The 19,098-nt window shown below is 36.9% G+C and overlaps 1 protein-coding gene across 2 annotated transcripts in view; it reads right to left on the reverse strand.

The window, feature by feature from the left end:
- Positions 1-19,098, reverse strand: part of AFF3 (AF4/FMR2 family member 3) — a 561,794-nt gene that overhangs the window by 162,099 nt on the left and 380,597 nt on the right. For both annotated transcript variants that reach the window (XM_027622823.2, XM_027622824.2), the window contains 2 exons: positions 17,184-17,220; positions 6,151-6,202 (listed from right to left, as the gene is read on the reverse strand). In XM_027622823.2, coding sequence (XP_027478624.1) covers positions 6,151-6,202; positions 17,184-17,220 — 89 coding nt within the window. The remainder of the gene's footprint in view (positions 1-6,150; positions 6,203-17,183; positions 17,221-19,098) is intronic.

The following is a 19,098-nucleotide window of genomic DNA, read 5'->3' on the forward strand; positions in this document are numbered from 1 at the left end:
CAAAAGTTGTATATGGATTATTCATGCATGGGGTGGATCAGAGCCCCAACCCCTGTATTGTTCAATGGTCAAGTGTACATTACAAATCCCACCAAACAATATTTATTTTTTACGTTAATTTTTTATGTTTACACATATATTTATTTTTTCCTGTATATACTTCCTTCTTATAGGGCTGAGTTTCCATCTGATATTATTGTCCTTCAGCCTGATAAATTTCCTCTATCATTTGTTGTAGCACAGGCCTACTGGAATGAATTCTCTCTGATTTTGTGTATCCAAAAGTCTTTATTTCACCTTCTATTTTGAAAGGTATTTTTGCTAGAGTTAAAATTATGGCTTGACAGTTCTTTAACTTTTTTGGGGGGGTTTTCAGCACTTTAAAAATGTTTTTGCTTTGTATTATAGCTTTTGAAGTTTCTGATGGGAATCCTTCAGTTAGTTATATCACTGCTCCCCTGCACATGTCATTTTTTCTTTGCAACTTTCAAGAGTTTCTCTTTATCTTTAGTTTTTAGCAGTTTTACAATAATGTTTCAAGATGTGGTTTTATATGTATTTATCCTTAGGATTAGATGAGCTTCTTGTATTTATAAGTCAATGTTTTCACCCAGGTTAGGAAGCTTCCGGCTATTATTTTTTCAAAAATTTTTTTCTGATCTCTTTTCTCTGCCCTCTCCTTCTGGACTCCAATTACATGTATTTTTGACTACCTGATATTGTCCCATAATGCACTGAGGCTCTGTTCATTGTTTTTAAATCTTTATTCCCACTGTCCTTCATACTGGATAATTCTTATTGGTTATGTAGTGAAATTTTCATTTCAAATATTTTTCAAATATTCAGTTCCAGAATTGTCATTTGGTTCTTCTTTATAGTTTCCATTTCCCTGCTAAGATTTCACTTCTTTCAGTCATTATGATGATGTTTTTTTTCCTTTACATCCCTGAACATATTATAAGCTTGAAAGTTCTTGTCTGAAAATTCCAACATCTAGATCACCTCAAGGTCTATTATAGTGACTACTTTTCCTCTTGATTATGGGTCACATTTTCCTATTCCTCACATATCCTTTAACTTTTGATTAGATAATGAATGTTGTCAATGATACATTATAGAGACTCTAGAGTCTGTTTTCTTCCTTTAAACAATGTTGACTTTTTTTGTTCTATCAGACAAATTATTAGCTGATCGCCTGAAACTTGTGGGTACTTAGTGTTACACTTTGTAATGATCCATTTTGGTTTTGTCTTTAGTTTTTAGGATGACTCCTTTATTCTTAAGGCATAGCCTCTCTGAGTTTTAAACAAACAAACAAACAAACAAACAAAAAAACAAAACCCCAAAAAACAAAAAAACAAAACTCAAGGTGTTTACCAAGCTCTTATAATTGGATGGGATTCAAATTCCAAACTGTACAGGTAGTAGTTGTAGACATTAGGCAGCAGTTGAAATTTCTGCTCAGCTTTTCAGCTTTCCAGCTATTGTTTTCCACTGGGCTCACTGGCATCTCGCCAACACATATGCAGTTTAGGGGTCATCCAAGGATTGAGAGAAATTATATAAAGAAGTGGAACTCTATTCTGTATGGTTCCTTGCTTTCTGGATTTTCCTCTCTGAAAGTCCATCTACGCTGGCAGCCCTGAGCTCCACCTTCTGACACTTCAAGCAAACATGACTGTGGCTGGCTTTCTCCTTCAATTCTAGTTCCTCTTGTGGATTGAAAGTGCTCTCAGGAGAGAACCTGTATAAATGTAGATCTCAACCAGTCTATTTCCTTCTTTGAAGGAACAAATTCCCAACATTATCTGCCTTCTTTTAGTCAACCTCTAATGCCTTCAAATAGTTTTTTAAAGGAATATTTTGTTCAGAGTTTATAATAGTTATCGAGGGAGAGTTAATCTAATATAAGCTCTTCTATTATTGACATAACTGGAACTCTCTCACAGAAGTTTTAATTTATGGGTTTGTGTGTGTATATGTTAAGAATAAATTATACCTCTCACCTTTATGAATACTCATAGGATCATTAAATATTATATCTTGAGGGGATCATCAGGTATTATCCAGACAACTCTGTCCTATCAGGCAATGACTATCTAAAACTTGTCATGATTAATCTTCTGTTTTTATTTATTCATATATTAGTTTCAGGTGTACAACATAATAATTTGACATACAGTTGACCCTTGAACAATGCAGTCAGTGCCCCAACCCCCATACAGTTGAAAATCCATGTACAACTTTTGACTCCCTCAAACTTAACTACTAATAGTCTATTGTGACTGGAAGCCTTACTGATAACATAAATAAGTCAATTAACACATATTTTGTATGTTATATGTATTACATACTGTATTTGTACAATAAAGCTAGAAAAAAGAAAAGGTTATTAGGAAAATCATAAGGAAGAAAAAGTACATTTACAGTATTGTACTGTATTTTATGAAAAAAAAAAACCCACATATAAGCGGATCCGTGCATTATAAATCTGTGTTGTGTAGGGGCCAACTGTATGTATATACTGTGAAATGATCACCATAATGTCTAGTTAACATCCACGCCCACACATAGTTACAATTTTTTTCTTGTTTTGAGACCTTTTAAGATCTATTCTCTTAGCAACTTTCAAATATACAATAGAGTATCAACTATAGCCACCTATACTATAGTCAATTAGAGTCAACTATATAGTCAATTGTTCATTACCTCCCCAGGACTTATTTATTTTACAACTGGAAGTTTGTACCTTTTGACCGCCTTCCCCCATTTTGCCCATTCCTCGCCCACACCCCACACCCCTGCCTCTGGAAACCACCAATCTGTTCTTTTTTTAAGATTCCACATATATGTGAGATCATATGGCATTTGTCTTTCTCTGTCTGACTTATTTCACTTAGCATAATGCCCTTAAGGTCCATCCCTGTTGTTAAAAATGGAGGATTTCCCTCTTTTTTATGGTCAAATAATATTCCTGTGTGTGTGTGTGTGTGTGTGTGTGTGTGTGTGTACATGTGCATGCATTACGTTTTCTTTATCAATTCATCCATTTGTGATCACTGAGTTTATTTCCATGTCTTGGCCATTTTAAATAATGCTAATGTCTTACTTTTAAAAGAGGCCAGGGAGGAAAGTTGTTTCTTCAGGAAATGAGTTCCCCTGTCTGGAGACTCCCTTTTATATACTATAATTTAAATCCATATACTGGCTTTAAATGACTCGCAGGGTCATTGAATTATACAGATAGATGGATGTATAAGCATTAATGAAGCTGAGTTTCCCACTAAACCATGATGTGAAAGAGGTATCTTTCCTCATGTTTTGTGTGTACGTCATCTACACTTTTCTTTGCTCTGCTCCTTCACCCCTTCAGCTCCCAGTGGAGCTCATCATTTTTGGTCTGTTTTACTTAGGTTCTTTCACCTTGTTTCATCTTCTGGCATCTATTCTATACACTCTCTGTTCTCCCAACTTGGCTTCTGAATCATTCTGGTTGCTCTGAACCTTAATATCATGAATTGAATCTTTTCTCCTCAAAATTCATATGTTGAAGCTCTGGCCTCCAGTACCTCAGAATGTGCACAGGGTCTTTTATGGGGTAATAAGGTAAAAATGAAGCCATTAGGGTAGGCTCTAATCCAATATAACCGGCATTTTTATAAAAAGGGGAAATTTGGACAGACACACCCAGAGGGAAGATTATGTGAAGAAACACAGGGAGAATATGGCCATCTGTAAAACAGAGAACAAGGCCTGGAACAACAGATCCTTCCTTCACAGAAGAAACCAACCCTACTGACTGATTTTAGACTTCTAGCCTGCAGAACTGTGAGACAGTAAGTTTCTATTGTTTGAAGAACCCAGTCTGTGGTACTTTGTTATGGCAGCCCTAGCAAACTATTATACTTACCACTTAACAAATAATATGATCAGTTTTTCTACTTGATTATGACTCAAGGCTTTGCTTTGACTCCTAAGTTCTACTCACTCCTCAGTTTGGTAAATGGATAGAGAAGCAAAATATTTGATTTGTGTCCTAATTTTTTCACTTAAGTTGAATGACTTTTCTGACCCTTAGATTCCTTGTATATAAAATAAGGATATTGTCCCTACCCTACTTGTCTACCTAAGTAAAGCTTGAATAAGATACTGTGAAGAGCATGTAAAATGCTACACAAATCTCAGGTATCCTGAGTTCTTGCTCTTTGTTCATAATATGCTCTTTCTCTTGCCTAATTACAATAGAACCACCCTTAGAGGGCTCAGTTTCAGAATTCTCCACTTTTTAAAAAAGATTTATCTATTTATTTGAGAGAGAGAGAGAGAGCAGGGGGGAGAGAGGCAGAGGGAGAGGGAGAGAGAGTTCCAAGCTGACTCTGTGCTGAGCGTGAAGCACGACCCCAAGATCACGACGGAAGCCAAAACCAAGATTCGGATGCTTAACTGACTGTGCCACCCAGGTGCCCCCAGAATTCTCCACTTTTAAAAGAGAAATCCTTTCAATCTAAGACTTTATCTCACTATTTCTAGTTCAAGAGGCAGGATGTGAGGCAGATGATGAATGTGGGATGATGCTTCAAGCTTTTAACATTCTGACATCTCCAGAGGATTTAAAAGTAATTCCTCAAACAGTATATTTATTTTTATAAGAGACTAACATATGGAAACCAATTCTTTTAGAGAAAAGGCTTTTTAGAAATGCTTAAGAGAAGAAGAACTAATGGCACATCAAACTGCATTAAAAAATTGGGATGTGTATTGAATGAAATTTTAAAATTTGTAAAATTAAATGTGGAATGTTAGCAGTTTTTCAACATATTTTATATGTTCTGTCTGTTTTTAAAATGATTTTGTTAATGAGAATTTGAAAAACTGTTGTTTCTACAATAATTAGCACCTTCATAAAATTATTTATAAAAATATTACTTATTCCCAAAGACCTTACATTCTAGTTGTGTTGATTCTTATTCAGTTGCAAATGTTACTCAAAAGAACCAAATTTTTAAACGATTCTACCCTTTTCAGTTCTCTAGAATGCCTCCAGATGGCATTAGAACCCTTTTCCCATTATATTTTGCAGCACAAAAATTTAAAAATCAGTGCTATTTTAACCACTTAAGACTAGTCACATTCATTATATCATCAGAAATCATGACAGTAGGACTATTTGGAACTTTTAGGGCAATATCTTAAGAAAGACAAACATATAATTATATCCTTTATGAAATACATAGCCCTTTTATGGAAGCCAAAGGATCTTTCTAGACTGAGAAACAGATCTTGGACAAAGTAAGACATTCAATAATATCATATCACAAAGTGTGATTTCTAATGAGTAGCATTTTAGATGCTGAGTAATATGAGCACTGGCCTACATGTAGATAAATTCACAAAGCTGTCTTATAATAAGAAAATATATCTCACCCCTCAGAGTGATAAAAATGAAGATTCTTAAGAACCCACCTGATACTGATTCCTGTGAAGCTAAAGTAATCTGTTAATTTGTGAATTATTTAATTTAAACTCTGGTAGAAAAATTTGGTAGCAAATTAATCATTAAAAACCCATTTGGATTCTTTGAGCACTGAGAAGAAAAAGACAAAATATGGAGTGAGGAACACATGCTTTCCAAGTGCTTTTTCTTCTGTATTTAAAACTGCATTTGTTAATTCAAAAAAGTAACAAATTCTTGGGATTCCAGAGATATTTAGAATCGTATTTTTCACATAATGCCAAGGTGAGGTTGTAGATGGCAGACTTTTAAAAATGACATTGGTATCGCACAGGTATGTAGGACAGAGTATCTCCCAGTATGTGTGAAAAGTCCTATAATTATTTGTGACAGTGCTGAAAGCCTCCAACAAAATTCTAAAGGGTTTGCCTCCTTTCTCCCTGACAATACACACCCTGAAGTATTATTACATTTCTATTTTATAAGAAGGTGTATTAGCATTTTTAAGATTACTCTTACTGTGATAAAGCATAAGAAAGACCTCAAATTGCGTCTGCACCCAAAAGCATTTAAAAAGACATCATCATGAGAAAGAGAACCACAGGTTTCCTTCCATTATTATGGTTACTCTTACAAGATACTTGCACTGTTTCATATTACAGGCATATTATCTGGATAGAAACAGGAAAGCAACTTACGAGGTATTCGATGTGCCATTGTCTGGACTCTCTGGCTCAGCATCACCTTTCTCTTAAAAAGGAAGCAGAAAAAAAAAAATAACATGTGAGTGTTATGGTCTTTAAGATTTAAGAGAGATTAAATATATTTCCATGCTCCTATTAAAAATCTTTCAAAATGTGCAGGAGGAGGCTTTTAAAACATCTTTTTATTGTCTGAGAACCGGATTTGCAAGTAATTTCTTCTCTGTATTACAATTGCCCAGGCACAGATCTGTGAGTAGGTACTAAGGAGCTGTTTGCAAACAACCAGAGGTTCAGAGTGGAGACCTTGCCAAGAGATGAATATCTTGCAGATGGAACCTGTTTCCTTCCACTTCATTTTACAGAAAAAAATTTAAGGAAATAAACTCCATTAGCATTCTACAGGCAAGGCATTTTGAACTTTGATCCCTTCTGCTAACATAAGCCAAACCAGGACAGGCTGTGTAAGAACTTGGAGGAGAGAATTTTACAGGACACTAAGGTTGCACCGCAGCTCACAAGATCCCCCAAATTTCTACCCTGCTGAGAGCCCTGGCAGCACCTTTTGGGAACCCTGCTTTAATGCAGAAAAAGATGTAAGCCAGAAATCCTTCCAGACCATCTGAAAGTCTAGCTACAGAAATGTCTCTGCGGTCTGTGGTCACTGAAGGCTTAATGGGTTTTAATTAAGGGAGCCTGGAACTAGTTCCCTTTTTATAGTTTTTAAAGGGCAAATTCTTCTAACAATACACATAATGTAATTCTTAGAACCTTGACCACTGAGGGTTTGAGCCATGCATCCTCATTTTGTAAGGTGCTTCTTTTTATTTCCTTGAGGCTAGGGGATGGAAGGAGAGGGGTCAAGACAGCAAGTGTGAGTCCGCTATGGTTATGATGGTTGTGTGGTGCTAAGAGGTGAGTAAACCCTAGAGGAGGTTGTGGGTTGTAAGAAATGGGCCTGATGATAGCAACTTGCTTTGCTTTGTTCTTGCAAGTCAGGCCTGAACATCTCGTAGAACCTCAGGTCTATGGCACTGTACGAGCCCCCTCTGACATTAGCTTTGTGGTCACCTCGTCTCAGGAATGATCCCCTACATTATGTGATGAACACATCCCAAAGATATCATCCAAACTGAACTCCAGAGGAAACTTCACAATTTCTCCTCTTTTTCTTTTAGGAAATTAAACAGTTGTGAGGAAAAGAAGGCACAGCTACTTACATAGTTCACACATCTATCTCAGATATAACTCAGTGTTAATATGTCTACACAGTGCCAGAGAAACCACGAGGGATAGTCACGTTGTTAAAAAGCCACAAAACTGATTTAAGAGCCTTGATCACAAACACTGATGAGATGAAGCCCCAGTACAGATGAAACCATACTGAAATAAAAGTAGAGGCAGCAAATTCGCAAACTTGCTTTAAAGCTCATACTTTTATGCTCTATTTTTGTCTTCCAGGCCAGTCCGGGGTACACTTATGTAGGAGATATGTAAGGCCTCATCGGCTGGCTTTAGTGCTGGAAAATAACCTAATTTAGTACTTTCCAGAATCATTTTTCCGCTAAGTAACCACGATTGCTGCCAGAATCCCCCAATAAGAGCTGTAACACCTGCATTATGTAAGGCAAACTTAAATGGAGATTTAATCTCTCAACCATATTGATATTTTTTTTTTCCTTGAATTTGGAACAATTGGTTACTTTCCCAAGTCTATAGCCACCGGTAATAACCCCACACACAATCATAATCAAGAATGTAAAACAGCAAGTTCTGTAGCAGTAGGCAATGGTAAACAGTTCTAAACAACTTCTGTCGAAGACACAGGAAATCAATTGTACAAACAGAGATCAATTGTACAAACAGAAATCTCTGTACAAACAGAGACAATTATTTGGATGTCTGAAAAACTATGTTTTATCTTGACCAGCAATGCTGCCAAGTAACCTGTAGGATGAGAGGGCCCAGGCCTTACTGCACATGGGCTCTGGGGGCTGTAGGAACTGTGGGCTGGATCAGCGCAGGGAAAAAGCTACAGCTGATTACCTCTGCTCTTAGCAGCACTTACATTGTGGCAGCAGGGAAAACAGAACAGGAAGGACACAACGGGGCCAAACGGGGCATTTACAGCAACTTCAGTGCTGATAATGAATTAACCTTTCTGGGAAAGAGTAAGCTCCGAACGGAGACAGGGATTAAAGCTGTGCCTGTCGTTCAGAAAGAATAAAACGCAAAATTCTCCCCAACATCTTGAAATTTTAGGTGATGCAATTTCTGAGGTTCACTTGAAATGTTCAAGTGCATCAGCCATTAAGAATCATAGTCTCTTTATCAGGACACAAGGGGAAATAATAAATGTATACTAGAGAATTCCCAACAAAAAAATTCTTAGTTGGGTGCTCAGGAGATGCTTCCCTGCAGCCAACAAAGAAGACTGTGTTGGGTCACCCTGGTTATTTCAGCTGTTTTCATGATAGATACCACACTGGTCTCTTTGGAGGAAACCTGCATTGATCATTAAGAAACTGGACATAAAAGAATGGCTCAGGAGCAGTGTGGCCATTTTGCACGTGGAAATATAATTACAGAGGGGAAGAGGGCAAAAAAATGAGCCACAGGATATATATATATATCTCCACACACACGTAAATGCCTAGGTTCGTATACATGTATACTACATGCATACTTTCAATTTGACGCTCCTTATCTGTCTCCCTGAGCCTTCCACCGCACCTAACATATACTCCATGCTCAGTATATGTCTTCTGTCTCATGACCTGCCAGGAATATAGAATCCCGGCTACAGTGGGAGAAGAGGAGAAAGGGGCACTCACCACTGAGATGAATACACGATTTGAGGTAGGAAACAGCTTGATGGCCCCGATAGGCCACTTAAAAAATTGCAGTAGCTACATTTTTCATCCAATCAATGCACTGAGGACTCATGCATTGGGCACTCTGGTAAGCATAAAGATAAATAATACCTAATTCATGCCCTTTAAACCCATAACGTGACTGCACTGCTGGAGTAGGCACTCTCCATCAACAGGGCTACGAGGTGGACTAAAGACCATTGAAAAGGGACAAAATACACCTGCGTTAGGCTCTATTCTGCTGCAGAGGAAAGTTTTGCTATACCAGGACTTTTCTTTTCTTTTTTTAAAAATTTATTTATTTATCTTTATTTATATTATGTTCAATTAGCCAGTATATAGTACATCATTAGTTTTTGATGTAGTGTTCAACGATTCACTTTCTTTATAACAAAAGTAACCCATGTTCATGGTAACGACTTGGCTTGCTTTTGTTTTTAGTTCTGTTAGCCCTTCAACCACTATGCTAAGCAATATATTTGTTTCTAGATATATCAGCTTTGGACAGTGTGTATTGATTTCTGATATAAAAGGCGAGAGATAAGGTACTTAAGATACTACCACCTCTGCTTACAATTCTTACTTTTAATGCCTCTAGTGGGTTTTTAGAACTTTAAGTTTAACCTTCTATTTCTTGATTAATCAACTGCTGACAGTATCTTTTCCTTTATACTATGTGAAATGAGTGAATTTCCTCATTTATTCTTCTCTCCCTGCACCGCACACAACTCTGCACAGCTAAACCTTTCCTTCTACATAGCCAAGATTTAAGATATTTATATTCTGTTCAGTAATTATTATATTCTATTCAGTAATTTATATTCTGTTCAGTAATGAGTCATCCTCATTAATATTAATTTAAATAGTAATTTAATTTTTGGAACCACCTGTAGGCCCATTAGAAAAATTACAAACCAATAATTGGATTTATAGTATTATAATGATTAAATATTAGTCACTAAAGAACAAAGTAGTAAGACTGGATATGTACAGAAGGGAACATCACTAACTCTGAAGGCAAGTGTTCCTGGCATTTAGATCAAATGTATTTCCGTTCTTATACTTCATCATGCCACATGTTAATCTGTCTCAATGAAAGGCTATGCTTTTCCGAAAAAAATGTTGAACAGAGATGCACATGGGTGGCTCATTTGGTTAAACATCTGCCTTAGCTCAGGTCATGACCCCAGGGTCCTGGGATGGAGCCCTCCATTGGGTTCCCTGCTCAGTGGGGAGTCTGCTTTTCCCTCTCTCTCTCTGCCCCTCCCCCCTACTCACGCTCTCTCTTGAGCTCTCTCAAATAAATAAATAACGTCTTTAAAAAATGTTAAACAGAGTATGCATTTAAGGTACATAAAATGCGTATGTCTATGAAAGTGTATATACGGGTTTAAAAAGTTAAAATTAGTTAACTGTGAAAATGCCTTCCAGGCCAGGAAATGGGTATTGCCAAGAAATAACCCAGAAACCTCCTGGGCTTACATCCTCTTTCTGCCCTCCCCTCCAGCTATCTAGAAATGGAATTTTGTGTTAATCATTCCCTTTCTTTTTTTTTTTTTAAGATTTTATTTACTTATTTGAGAGAGAGAGAATGAGAGATAGAGAGCATGAGAGGGAAGAGGGTCAGAGGGAGAAGCAGACTCCCTGCTGAGCAGGGAGCCCGATATGGGACTCGATCCCAGGACCCTGGGATCATGACCTGAGCCGAAGGCAGTCGCTTAACCAACTGAGCCACCCAGGCGCCCTCCCTTTCTTTTTTTGATGTTTTTTCCCACCCAAGTATGTATTAGTAGATAAAAAATTCTAGTTTTTCCTGATTTTAAATTTTACATAAATGGAATCACACTGTATGCATTCTTCTGAGACTTACTTCTGTCATTCAATGTTACGGTTTTTAGCTTCAGCCATCACGATGTATTGTAGCATTGGTTCACTCATCCTCATTGTTATGCAGCATCTCCTTATAAAAATCTACCATGATTTTCTTATTCATTTGACTTTTGATGGACATTTATTTTTTCATTATGAATGATGTCATTACAAAAATTCATGAACTTCCTTCCTTGTGCACATGTTAGGAGTTCTGGTACATGGGGCTTACATATTCTTGACCTGGGGCTTACATATTCTCGACTTTACTAGGGAATCCTAAATTGGTTTCTAAATTACCTTATGGTTAAACTTTAAACGTTTTTTCCAACTTAATAATGTAAAATGCAATTTCATTGTGGTGTTTGCATTTCTGAGTGCCAATTCTCTGTGACACTCCCTGTCAATTTTTTTTTTTTAGGTTTTATTGTGTTCAGAATCTTTATTTTTTTTAAAGATTTTTTATTTTATTATTAATTTGATAGAGAGACAGTGAGAGAGAGGGAACACAAGCAGGGCGAGTGGGAGAGGGAGAAGCAGGCTTCCTGCTGAGCAGGGAGCCCGATGTGGGGCTCAACCCCAAGACCCTGAGATCATGACCTGAGCCAAAGGCAGATGCTCAATGACTGAACCACCCAGGTGCCCCAACCCTGTCAATTCTTAAAAAAAATTTTTTTGTAGTATTATTTTTTTTAATTCATTGAAGCATTTTATTTTCTTGATACAAGTCTTCTGTCATATATATACATGCACACACACACCCCAGGGAATAACTGTGCCCAGTATGAGTCTTTTTACTCTTTTTCTGGAATCTTTGGATGATTATAAGTTCTCAATATTAATGTACATGAATTGATCAACATTTTCCTTTATTATTTTGTTTTGTTTAAGAAACACATCAAAAGATGTTCTATATTATCTTTTGAAAGTGTATATTTTTTCTATTAACATTTAGGTCTTTAAAAAATACAAGGAACGGGGGTGCCTGCGTGGCTCAGTCAGTTAAGTGTCCAACTCTTGATTTCAGCTCAGGGCATGATCTCAGGTTTGTGAGACTGAGCCCTGTGTCAGGCTCCATGCTCAGTGGGGAGTCTGCTTGAGATTCTCTCTCCCTCTCCCTCTGCCCCTCCTCTCTCTAAAAATAAATAAATAAATAAATAAATAAATAAATAAATAAATAATAAATCTTAAAAAAATAAAAATATGAGGAATAGTTTTTGTATACACCATAGGGTAGGAGTTAATTTCATTTTTCTCCCTATCAGTAACCAATTATTCTGTACTATTTATTAAAAAGCCCATTCTTTCTCCATTGGTCTACCTTATCAGCTCTGTAATAATCTAGTTTTCATACATCTGTGGGTCTGTTCCTGGGTCTTCTATTTTGTCGCTCAATTTGTCTATTACTATCTTCGTTACTTAGCTACAAATATGTATTTATTTTTAAAACTGATAAGACAAGGCTCCAACCTTGTTCTTCTTCAGGACTGTCCGAGATACTCTTAGCCCTTTGTCCTATCAAATAAATGTGAGAATCAGCTTGTCATTTTCCACATATAGAAAAGTGAAGTTATAAATTTGCTGTCTGCTGGATCCCACTGTCCCACTGCCACTGCTGAAGAGTCAACTGGAGGGGCACCTGGATGGCTCAGTTGTTAAGTGTCTGTCTTCGGCTCAGGTCATGATCCTGGGGTCCTAGGATCGAGCCCTGCGTGGGGCTCCCTGCTCCCTCTCCCACTCCCCGTTTCTGTCCCCTCTCTCGCTGTCTCTCTCTGTCAAATAAATGAATAAAATCTTTAAAAAAATAAGAAAGAAAAGTCAACTGGAAGTCTAATTGTTGCTTCTCTGAAGGTATTAAAGGTTATTTTAAGAATTTTTCCTATCTTTGCGATTTGCAGTTTAACTATGTCTAGTGAGGACCTCTTTTATTTATTTTGCTTAGCGTTCATTGAGTTCCTTCAGTCTGTGGGGTAGTGTCTTTCAATTCTGGAAAATTCTCAGCCACTTTCTCCTTTAATATTTCCTCTGTTCCCTTATCTCCTTCTGGAATGTGAGACCTTCTCATTTTACCCCCCATGTTTCTTAACTTCCATTTTGTATTTGTCATTTCTCTAGGCTGTACCCTAGATAATCGATTAAGTCCAATTTCCCAATTCATTATTTTTTTCTTCAGTGAAGTCCAATCATCTGCTGTTAAACCTGACCAAGGAAATCTTATTTCCTATTATTACTTTTTCATTTCTAGAGGTTCTGATTAGTACTTCTTCAGATCTTCTTGTTCTTTACCACATTTTCAATCCTTTCCTTTTATTTCTGGAAATTAAAGTAAGCACTCTTGTTTTATATTTTGGGCTTGGTAATTCCACTTGATCTTAGCCAAAAGGCCAAGAAGCGATGGGCTTGGTAATTCCAATCTCTCTAGTCCTTGCAGGTCTAACTAATTCTCTGCTATCTGTTTTTTATTGCTCTTGTTTATGATCTCTTGTTTTCTTGTACATGAGTGGTTTTCTCTTTAAGTATATTTACTTAAGCAATCTCATACCCGATGTGGGGCTCGAAATCATGACCCTAAGATCAAGAGCTGTATGCTCCACTGACTGAGCCAACCAGGTGCCCCTATTTTTTTTAAGTTTAGTATATGAGTGGTTTTGATAGTGAGTTGCTCATTTCCCTTAGAATTCTATTTTTATTATTCTTTATTCTTTTCTGTTCTTTTCCGCCCTTTTCTGGTATTCCTATTAGCTGGATTTTGACCTTTCCATCCTGATTGATTTTCCAAGTATCTTATCTTCCTGTCATATTTTCCATCTGTCCTTTGCTTTATATCCAGAAAAAAAATGTTTTCAACCTTGTATTCTAGATTCCAGGCTTCAGCTATTACTCATCATTTCTATTTTTAAATTTTATTGACCATACTTTAAATTCTCAAGTCCTCATTTATTCTGCAACTACTTCTTTTTCATGCCAATCTGTTCTCTTTATATTTAATACAAATAATTTCAGTTTTTTCTGAAGATTGTGGTGACACTTGAAATTTTTTCTTCTGTTCTTTGAATTAATAGATTGATTCCCTTAGGGCCATTCCTTCTCTTTGGTGTTCTGTTACATATTCACATTTTTGAATGATAATGGGTTGATTAATGAAGGTAATTGGTGTGAATTTCCTTTGTTAGTATATTGATCTCTTTTCCTAACATACCTTTGCCTTGTAGGGAAGGGCTGATTTAGAGCTCTCTGTAAGTGCACAGGGTACTGTGACTGGAAGGCTTCATTTAGGGTTCAGGAGAAGAGAGGCCTCAAGGTAAGCTGGGAGCCCTGATCCTCCCCCTACACCCCGACAGAAGTAAGAAGTACTTTACCCTGAGTGTGTAGTGTTTTTATTTCCTTCTTGAGAAAATGTGACTCTTCTTCTACCACCCATATATGTCTATTTTTAAGTTCTGGTATCATCTCAGAATCTACTTTGCTTCTTTCTTAGTTATCAGCCCCCAACTAGGACTTCTAGTCAGCTGTTCATTTTCTTAGTAAATATTACTTTTTTTTTGGTCTTTTGTTTTTTTCTTTTTGGGAGAAAAACCAGACTGAATGCTCTCTATGAGAACCAGTTAGGATGGGAGTGGAGGTAATCGGGGGAAGAATGGTCCAGGTGTTCCTGTCATTGCCCACAATCCATGCCTATCTATTCTTTCTTGGGGTTGAATGGAAATATGGAGTCTCTCTGGGAGCTCCCTAGGATAGTTCCCACAATCACTAGAACTTGTTCCTGTTTGTTTCACTATTTTCCTTTTTTTCTTTTTCTGGGTCATGATTTTCTCTGCCAGATTATCAAACAGTATGGTCCTTTCTGCTTCTGTTTTCCAAAAATTCAACTGAATTTCTGGTTTGTTGATGGCATCCCTTCTTGTTCTCTGTGCTATTATGAATTTATTTCCATTACTATAGCTTTTGGTTATTTAAATGCGGATTCTGAAGAAAGGGGAAGAAGTGCTTATGTTTAGTCTTCCTCTTGAACACCATGTGCTCATAACTTTTGAAAAACATAGACATATGTCATCTATTTTAATATTTAAGTGTCTTAAACTTAATAAACTTTTATAATATTAAATTAATCATTAATTCAACAAATTGACTAAAGCATCTATCTTTTAAGGATTTGGATTGAAAAGAATTTCTGTTTAATTTACACACTCTTTCCCCTTAGTTATGTATATAACATACTTTTTCTAATTTCAAAAAGAAAAAAAGGACTGACCAAAAGTGATAGTTCGTCAGTCCACACATACACATTTTTGTGCGGTGTCTTTGAAATTCAGTTTTTTCTATTTCCACATATTTGCTGGAGTCAGAATTCCAAACACATTCCAAACTGTAATGATTCCAAACCAAATACAAGAAACAGCACTGGAAATGCCGGTGGCATCAGCTCTCCTGAAGTTTCAAATGTGCTTTAATCTATAGAAAAAGCTCAGATTTTTAAATAGTGGTATTACCTTTTTATAGACGTGCTTGGCTTTGGGGGAAACTTATTTAGAAAAAAAAATATCCCCCTGTCCCTAGAAAAGAGGAGGCCAATCACAAATTTCCATAGACGATGAAATGCCAGAGAGTGTACCACACAAGGCAGGTGCCACCTTACATTCCGTAGAGGATGAGGTCTGCTCTACATAATCTATGTTGCAGTGTAAGCATGTGGATTTCTGACATGCCATAAAAATATGCTAGATGCATACAAAAATCACAGTCTATAGTTCTTGGACAAGAATTCAAACTCAGAGTGAAATGACAGAAGCAATCTTCTAGGGGTCAAGGTAATGCAATACAGTCTGTTGTCTTTGGGGTAGAGATTCCTGAATACAAATCCTGGCAGTCATTTTTTGTTTGACCACGTGACCTTGGGCTAGTTATTAAGCTCAAAATCTCATTTTCATCACGTGCAAAATGGGGATGGTAATGCCTGCCTTATATGCCTATGGCTAGGATTCAGTGAAATTCCATGTCAAGGCACTGGAACACAGAAGAGACTCAACAGCTATTTCCTTTGTTCTTCGTGTCAAAAACTCTAAGCTCAAGCAAGTACAATGAATGTACATGGATTATATTCTCCCTTTACCCTGAACTGTTTAAGTTCAAATAGAAAGAAATAGTGAGGAAAGTAATGGCAACTCTTCAGTATGCTCTAGTTTTCTAGTATGTTCTTTAGTATGATCATAAGGCATATGATGCTGATACTGCACATCTCATGGACTTAATCAGGCATTTCTTTTAAGTACTTTTCTTACCATTCAATTTATCATTTTCTTTAGATTTCCAGTCCCTTGGCCTTTTACCTCTTCACCAGTGCCTGTGCTCACAGCAAATCCCAAAAGAGGGTGGGATAATTAAGTGATATTGCCTATGCATCATGATGCCACCATCCTCCGACCCTGACCTTTCTCTAGCTGTGCATTAAAAGTCTGGGGCTTTCTAACATATTTGTCTGGATGTCTTTTCTCCTCAAGCCTTCTGCCTCACAGATGCTCAGTGGGTGAGCCTCAGTTCCAAAGACACATTTACTAGCTCATAGTGATTTTCATGTTCAAACGTAGCTTTGCAATTGGCAAGGGGTGCTCTCAGCTGACTGGCTGGTCATGAGACTAACAATGCCATCTTGGTGAGTGTGCTTTCATGACATGAATGGGGTAGCATATGCATTTTTAATCCTCAAGAAGATATTAACACCAATTACTAGCGCCAAAGAAGAGAATTAAAACACTACTTCATGGAATGATAACATCCTCTCTTCGACGATGAAGCCCACATGTTTTATTAGATACTAGTTTCGGTAAGAAAGGTGCTTCCTAGACACTGCAGCCTGACTATCTCTGAAAGAGGGCATGATTTCTTCATGGATTCTAAGGTCATTTATCTTGAGGTCTTCTGATTGGTTCTCTTGGCCCACTCGTTTTCTTTCAATTTAGATAACTCCCTAGTTGCCTTTAAAGATTTTTTCCCCTCCACATATACCAGAGACCGACTTTAATAAAGCAAAATATTCCTTCCTCCCAGGACTGCTTTGAAATTCACCATTTTATGTTTTGATCCTCCTTCCCTTTGAATAAAGCTAGAGGAGCACTCCAGAATCTTATCAATTTGGGCGGTACTTGAACAAATGGCCCTCTTTTTCCCCACCTGATTTTGTTTCTTGTGAAATTCTTCTCAACCTACAGTCTATTGCATGCTTCTTCCCCTCCTCACCCCCTCTATCTTCCACCCTCCACATATGAAGCTATAGAGAGAAGTCTTTCTTACTTGGATTACTGTGTCCGGAGGAAACAAGCTGAGAGTCCTAAAAGAACAAGAAATATCAATTAATTTTCTTATTTTGACTTTCAAAATCTAGTTAAATGTGAGACATACTATTGGTCATTCAGACCCTATTCATTAATCGTGATCTCTACCAGCCACTGTAATGAGAAACATTTATATCAATGTGCTTACTAAGCAGTTCCAGAAATGTAGTTCACAATCACTTCCCTTTTGTATTGTATACTTTTTGTTTATTGAGGTGAAATTCACATAACATAAAATTAACCACTTTAAAGTGAGCAATTTAGGGCCTGGGTGGTTCAGTCAGTTAAGTGTCCAGCTCTTGGTTTTGGCTCAGGTCGTGATCTCAGGATTTTGAGATTGAGCCCTGCGTTAGGCTACACACTCAGCGCAGAGTCTGCTTGGGATTGTCTCTTCCCTCTGCCCCTCACCACCACTGTACACTCTCTCTCTAAAATAAAAATAAGTAAATCTTAAAAAAATGTTTACAGTGAACAACTCAATGGCACTTAGTATACTCTTAATGTTGTATAACCATTACCTCTATTTGGTTGCAAATATTTCCATCATTCCAAAATAAACCTTGTTACCCTTTAGGCAGTGTCTCCTCAATCCTCCCTTCTCTCAGTCCCTGACAATCACCAATCTGTATCCTGTCTCTATGAATTTATCTATTCTGGATATTTCAGGGAGTGGAATCATAAAACATGTGACCTTTTGTTCTGTCTACTTTCACTTAGCATAATGTTTTGGAGGTTCATCTATGTCATAGCATGGATCAGTACTTCATTCCTTTTTATGGCCAAATAATATTCTATTGTGTGTATATACACCAATTTGTTTAGCCATTCATCCATTAATGGATATTTCAGTTGTTTCCACCTTTTGGCTATTGTGAATAGGGCTGTTATGAATACACAGGTATATGTATTTGTTTCAGTCCCTGTTTCAGTCTTTTTGGGTATATACCCATGAATGGAATTGTGGAGTCATATGGTAATTCTATATGAAACTTTTTGAGGAACTGCCAAATTGTTTTCCACAGTGGCTGAATCATTTTGCATTTTTACCAGCCATGTATGAAGGTTCCAATTTCTCCACATCCTCAATAACACTTGTTATTTTCTTTTAATTTTGAGAAATTTTATGATAGCCATTTTAACGTGTGTGGTTTCTCACTGTGGTTTTGATTTATATTTCCCTAATGACTAATGATGATAAGCATGTTTTCATGTTTTTGTTGGGCACTTGTATATCTTCTTTGGAGAAATATCTATTTAAGGACTTGACCCATTTTAAAGTGGGTTGTTGGCCTTTTTGTTGTTGAGTTGAGTTTTTCACATATTCTGGATCCTAGATCCTTATCAGACATATGATTGGCATAATATTTCCTCCCATTCTGTCAGCTGTCTTTTCACTTTATTGATAATATCCTTTGATGCACAAAAGTTTTTAATTTTAATGAAGTCCTATTTATTTAATTTTTCTTTTATGGCTCATGCTTTTGGTGTCATATCTGAGAATCTACTGCCAAATCCAAAGTCATACACTTATCTCTATGTTTTCTCCATGAGGTTTATGGTTTTAGTTCATATATTAGGATTTATTATATAACTGACTTTTAATCTAACCCACTTCCCTTTGGATGTACCTTTACTCTCATCACCTTTCTATAGATGAGGCTGGCAACCATCCCACCAGGGACAATTCACTGAACAACTGTTGTCAGTCTCACATTGGTGGATGGGAAGATTATTACAGATTTCCACTTACCTGCAATGGTGGAAAGCCAGGACTACATAGTATTTTGAGTTTAGTTACTGTTTAGGTAAATAGCAATTGAATCTGATTTTATTTGCACTTAAGTGAAATGCTAACTTTTGTTTTGGGAATTCAC

Source organism: Zalophus californianus, chromosome 8 (assembly GCF_009762305.2).
Source record: "Zalophus californianus isolate mZalCal1 chromosome 8, mZalCal1.pri.v2, whole genome shotgun sequence".
Taxonomy (NCBI): Eukaryota; Metazoa; Chordata; class Mammalia; order Carnivora; family Otariidae; genus Zalophus; species Zalophus californianus.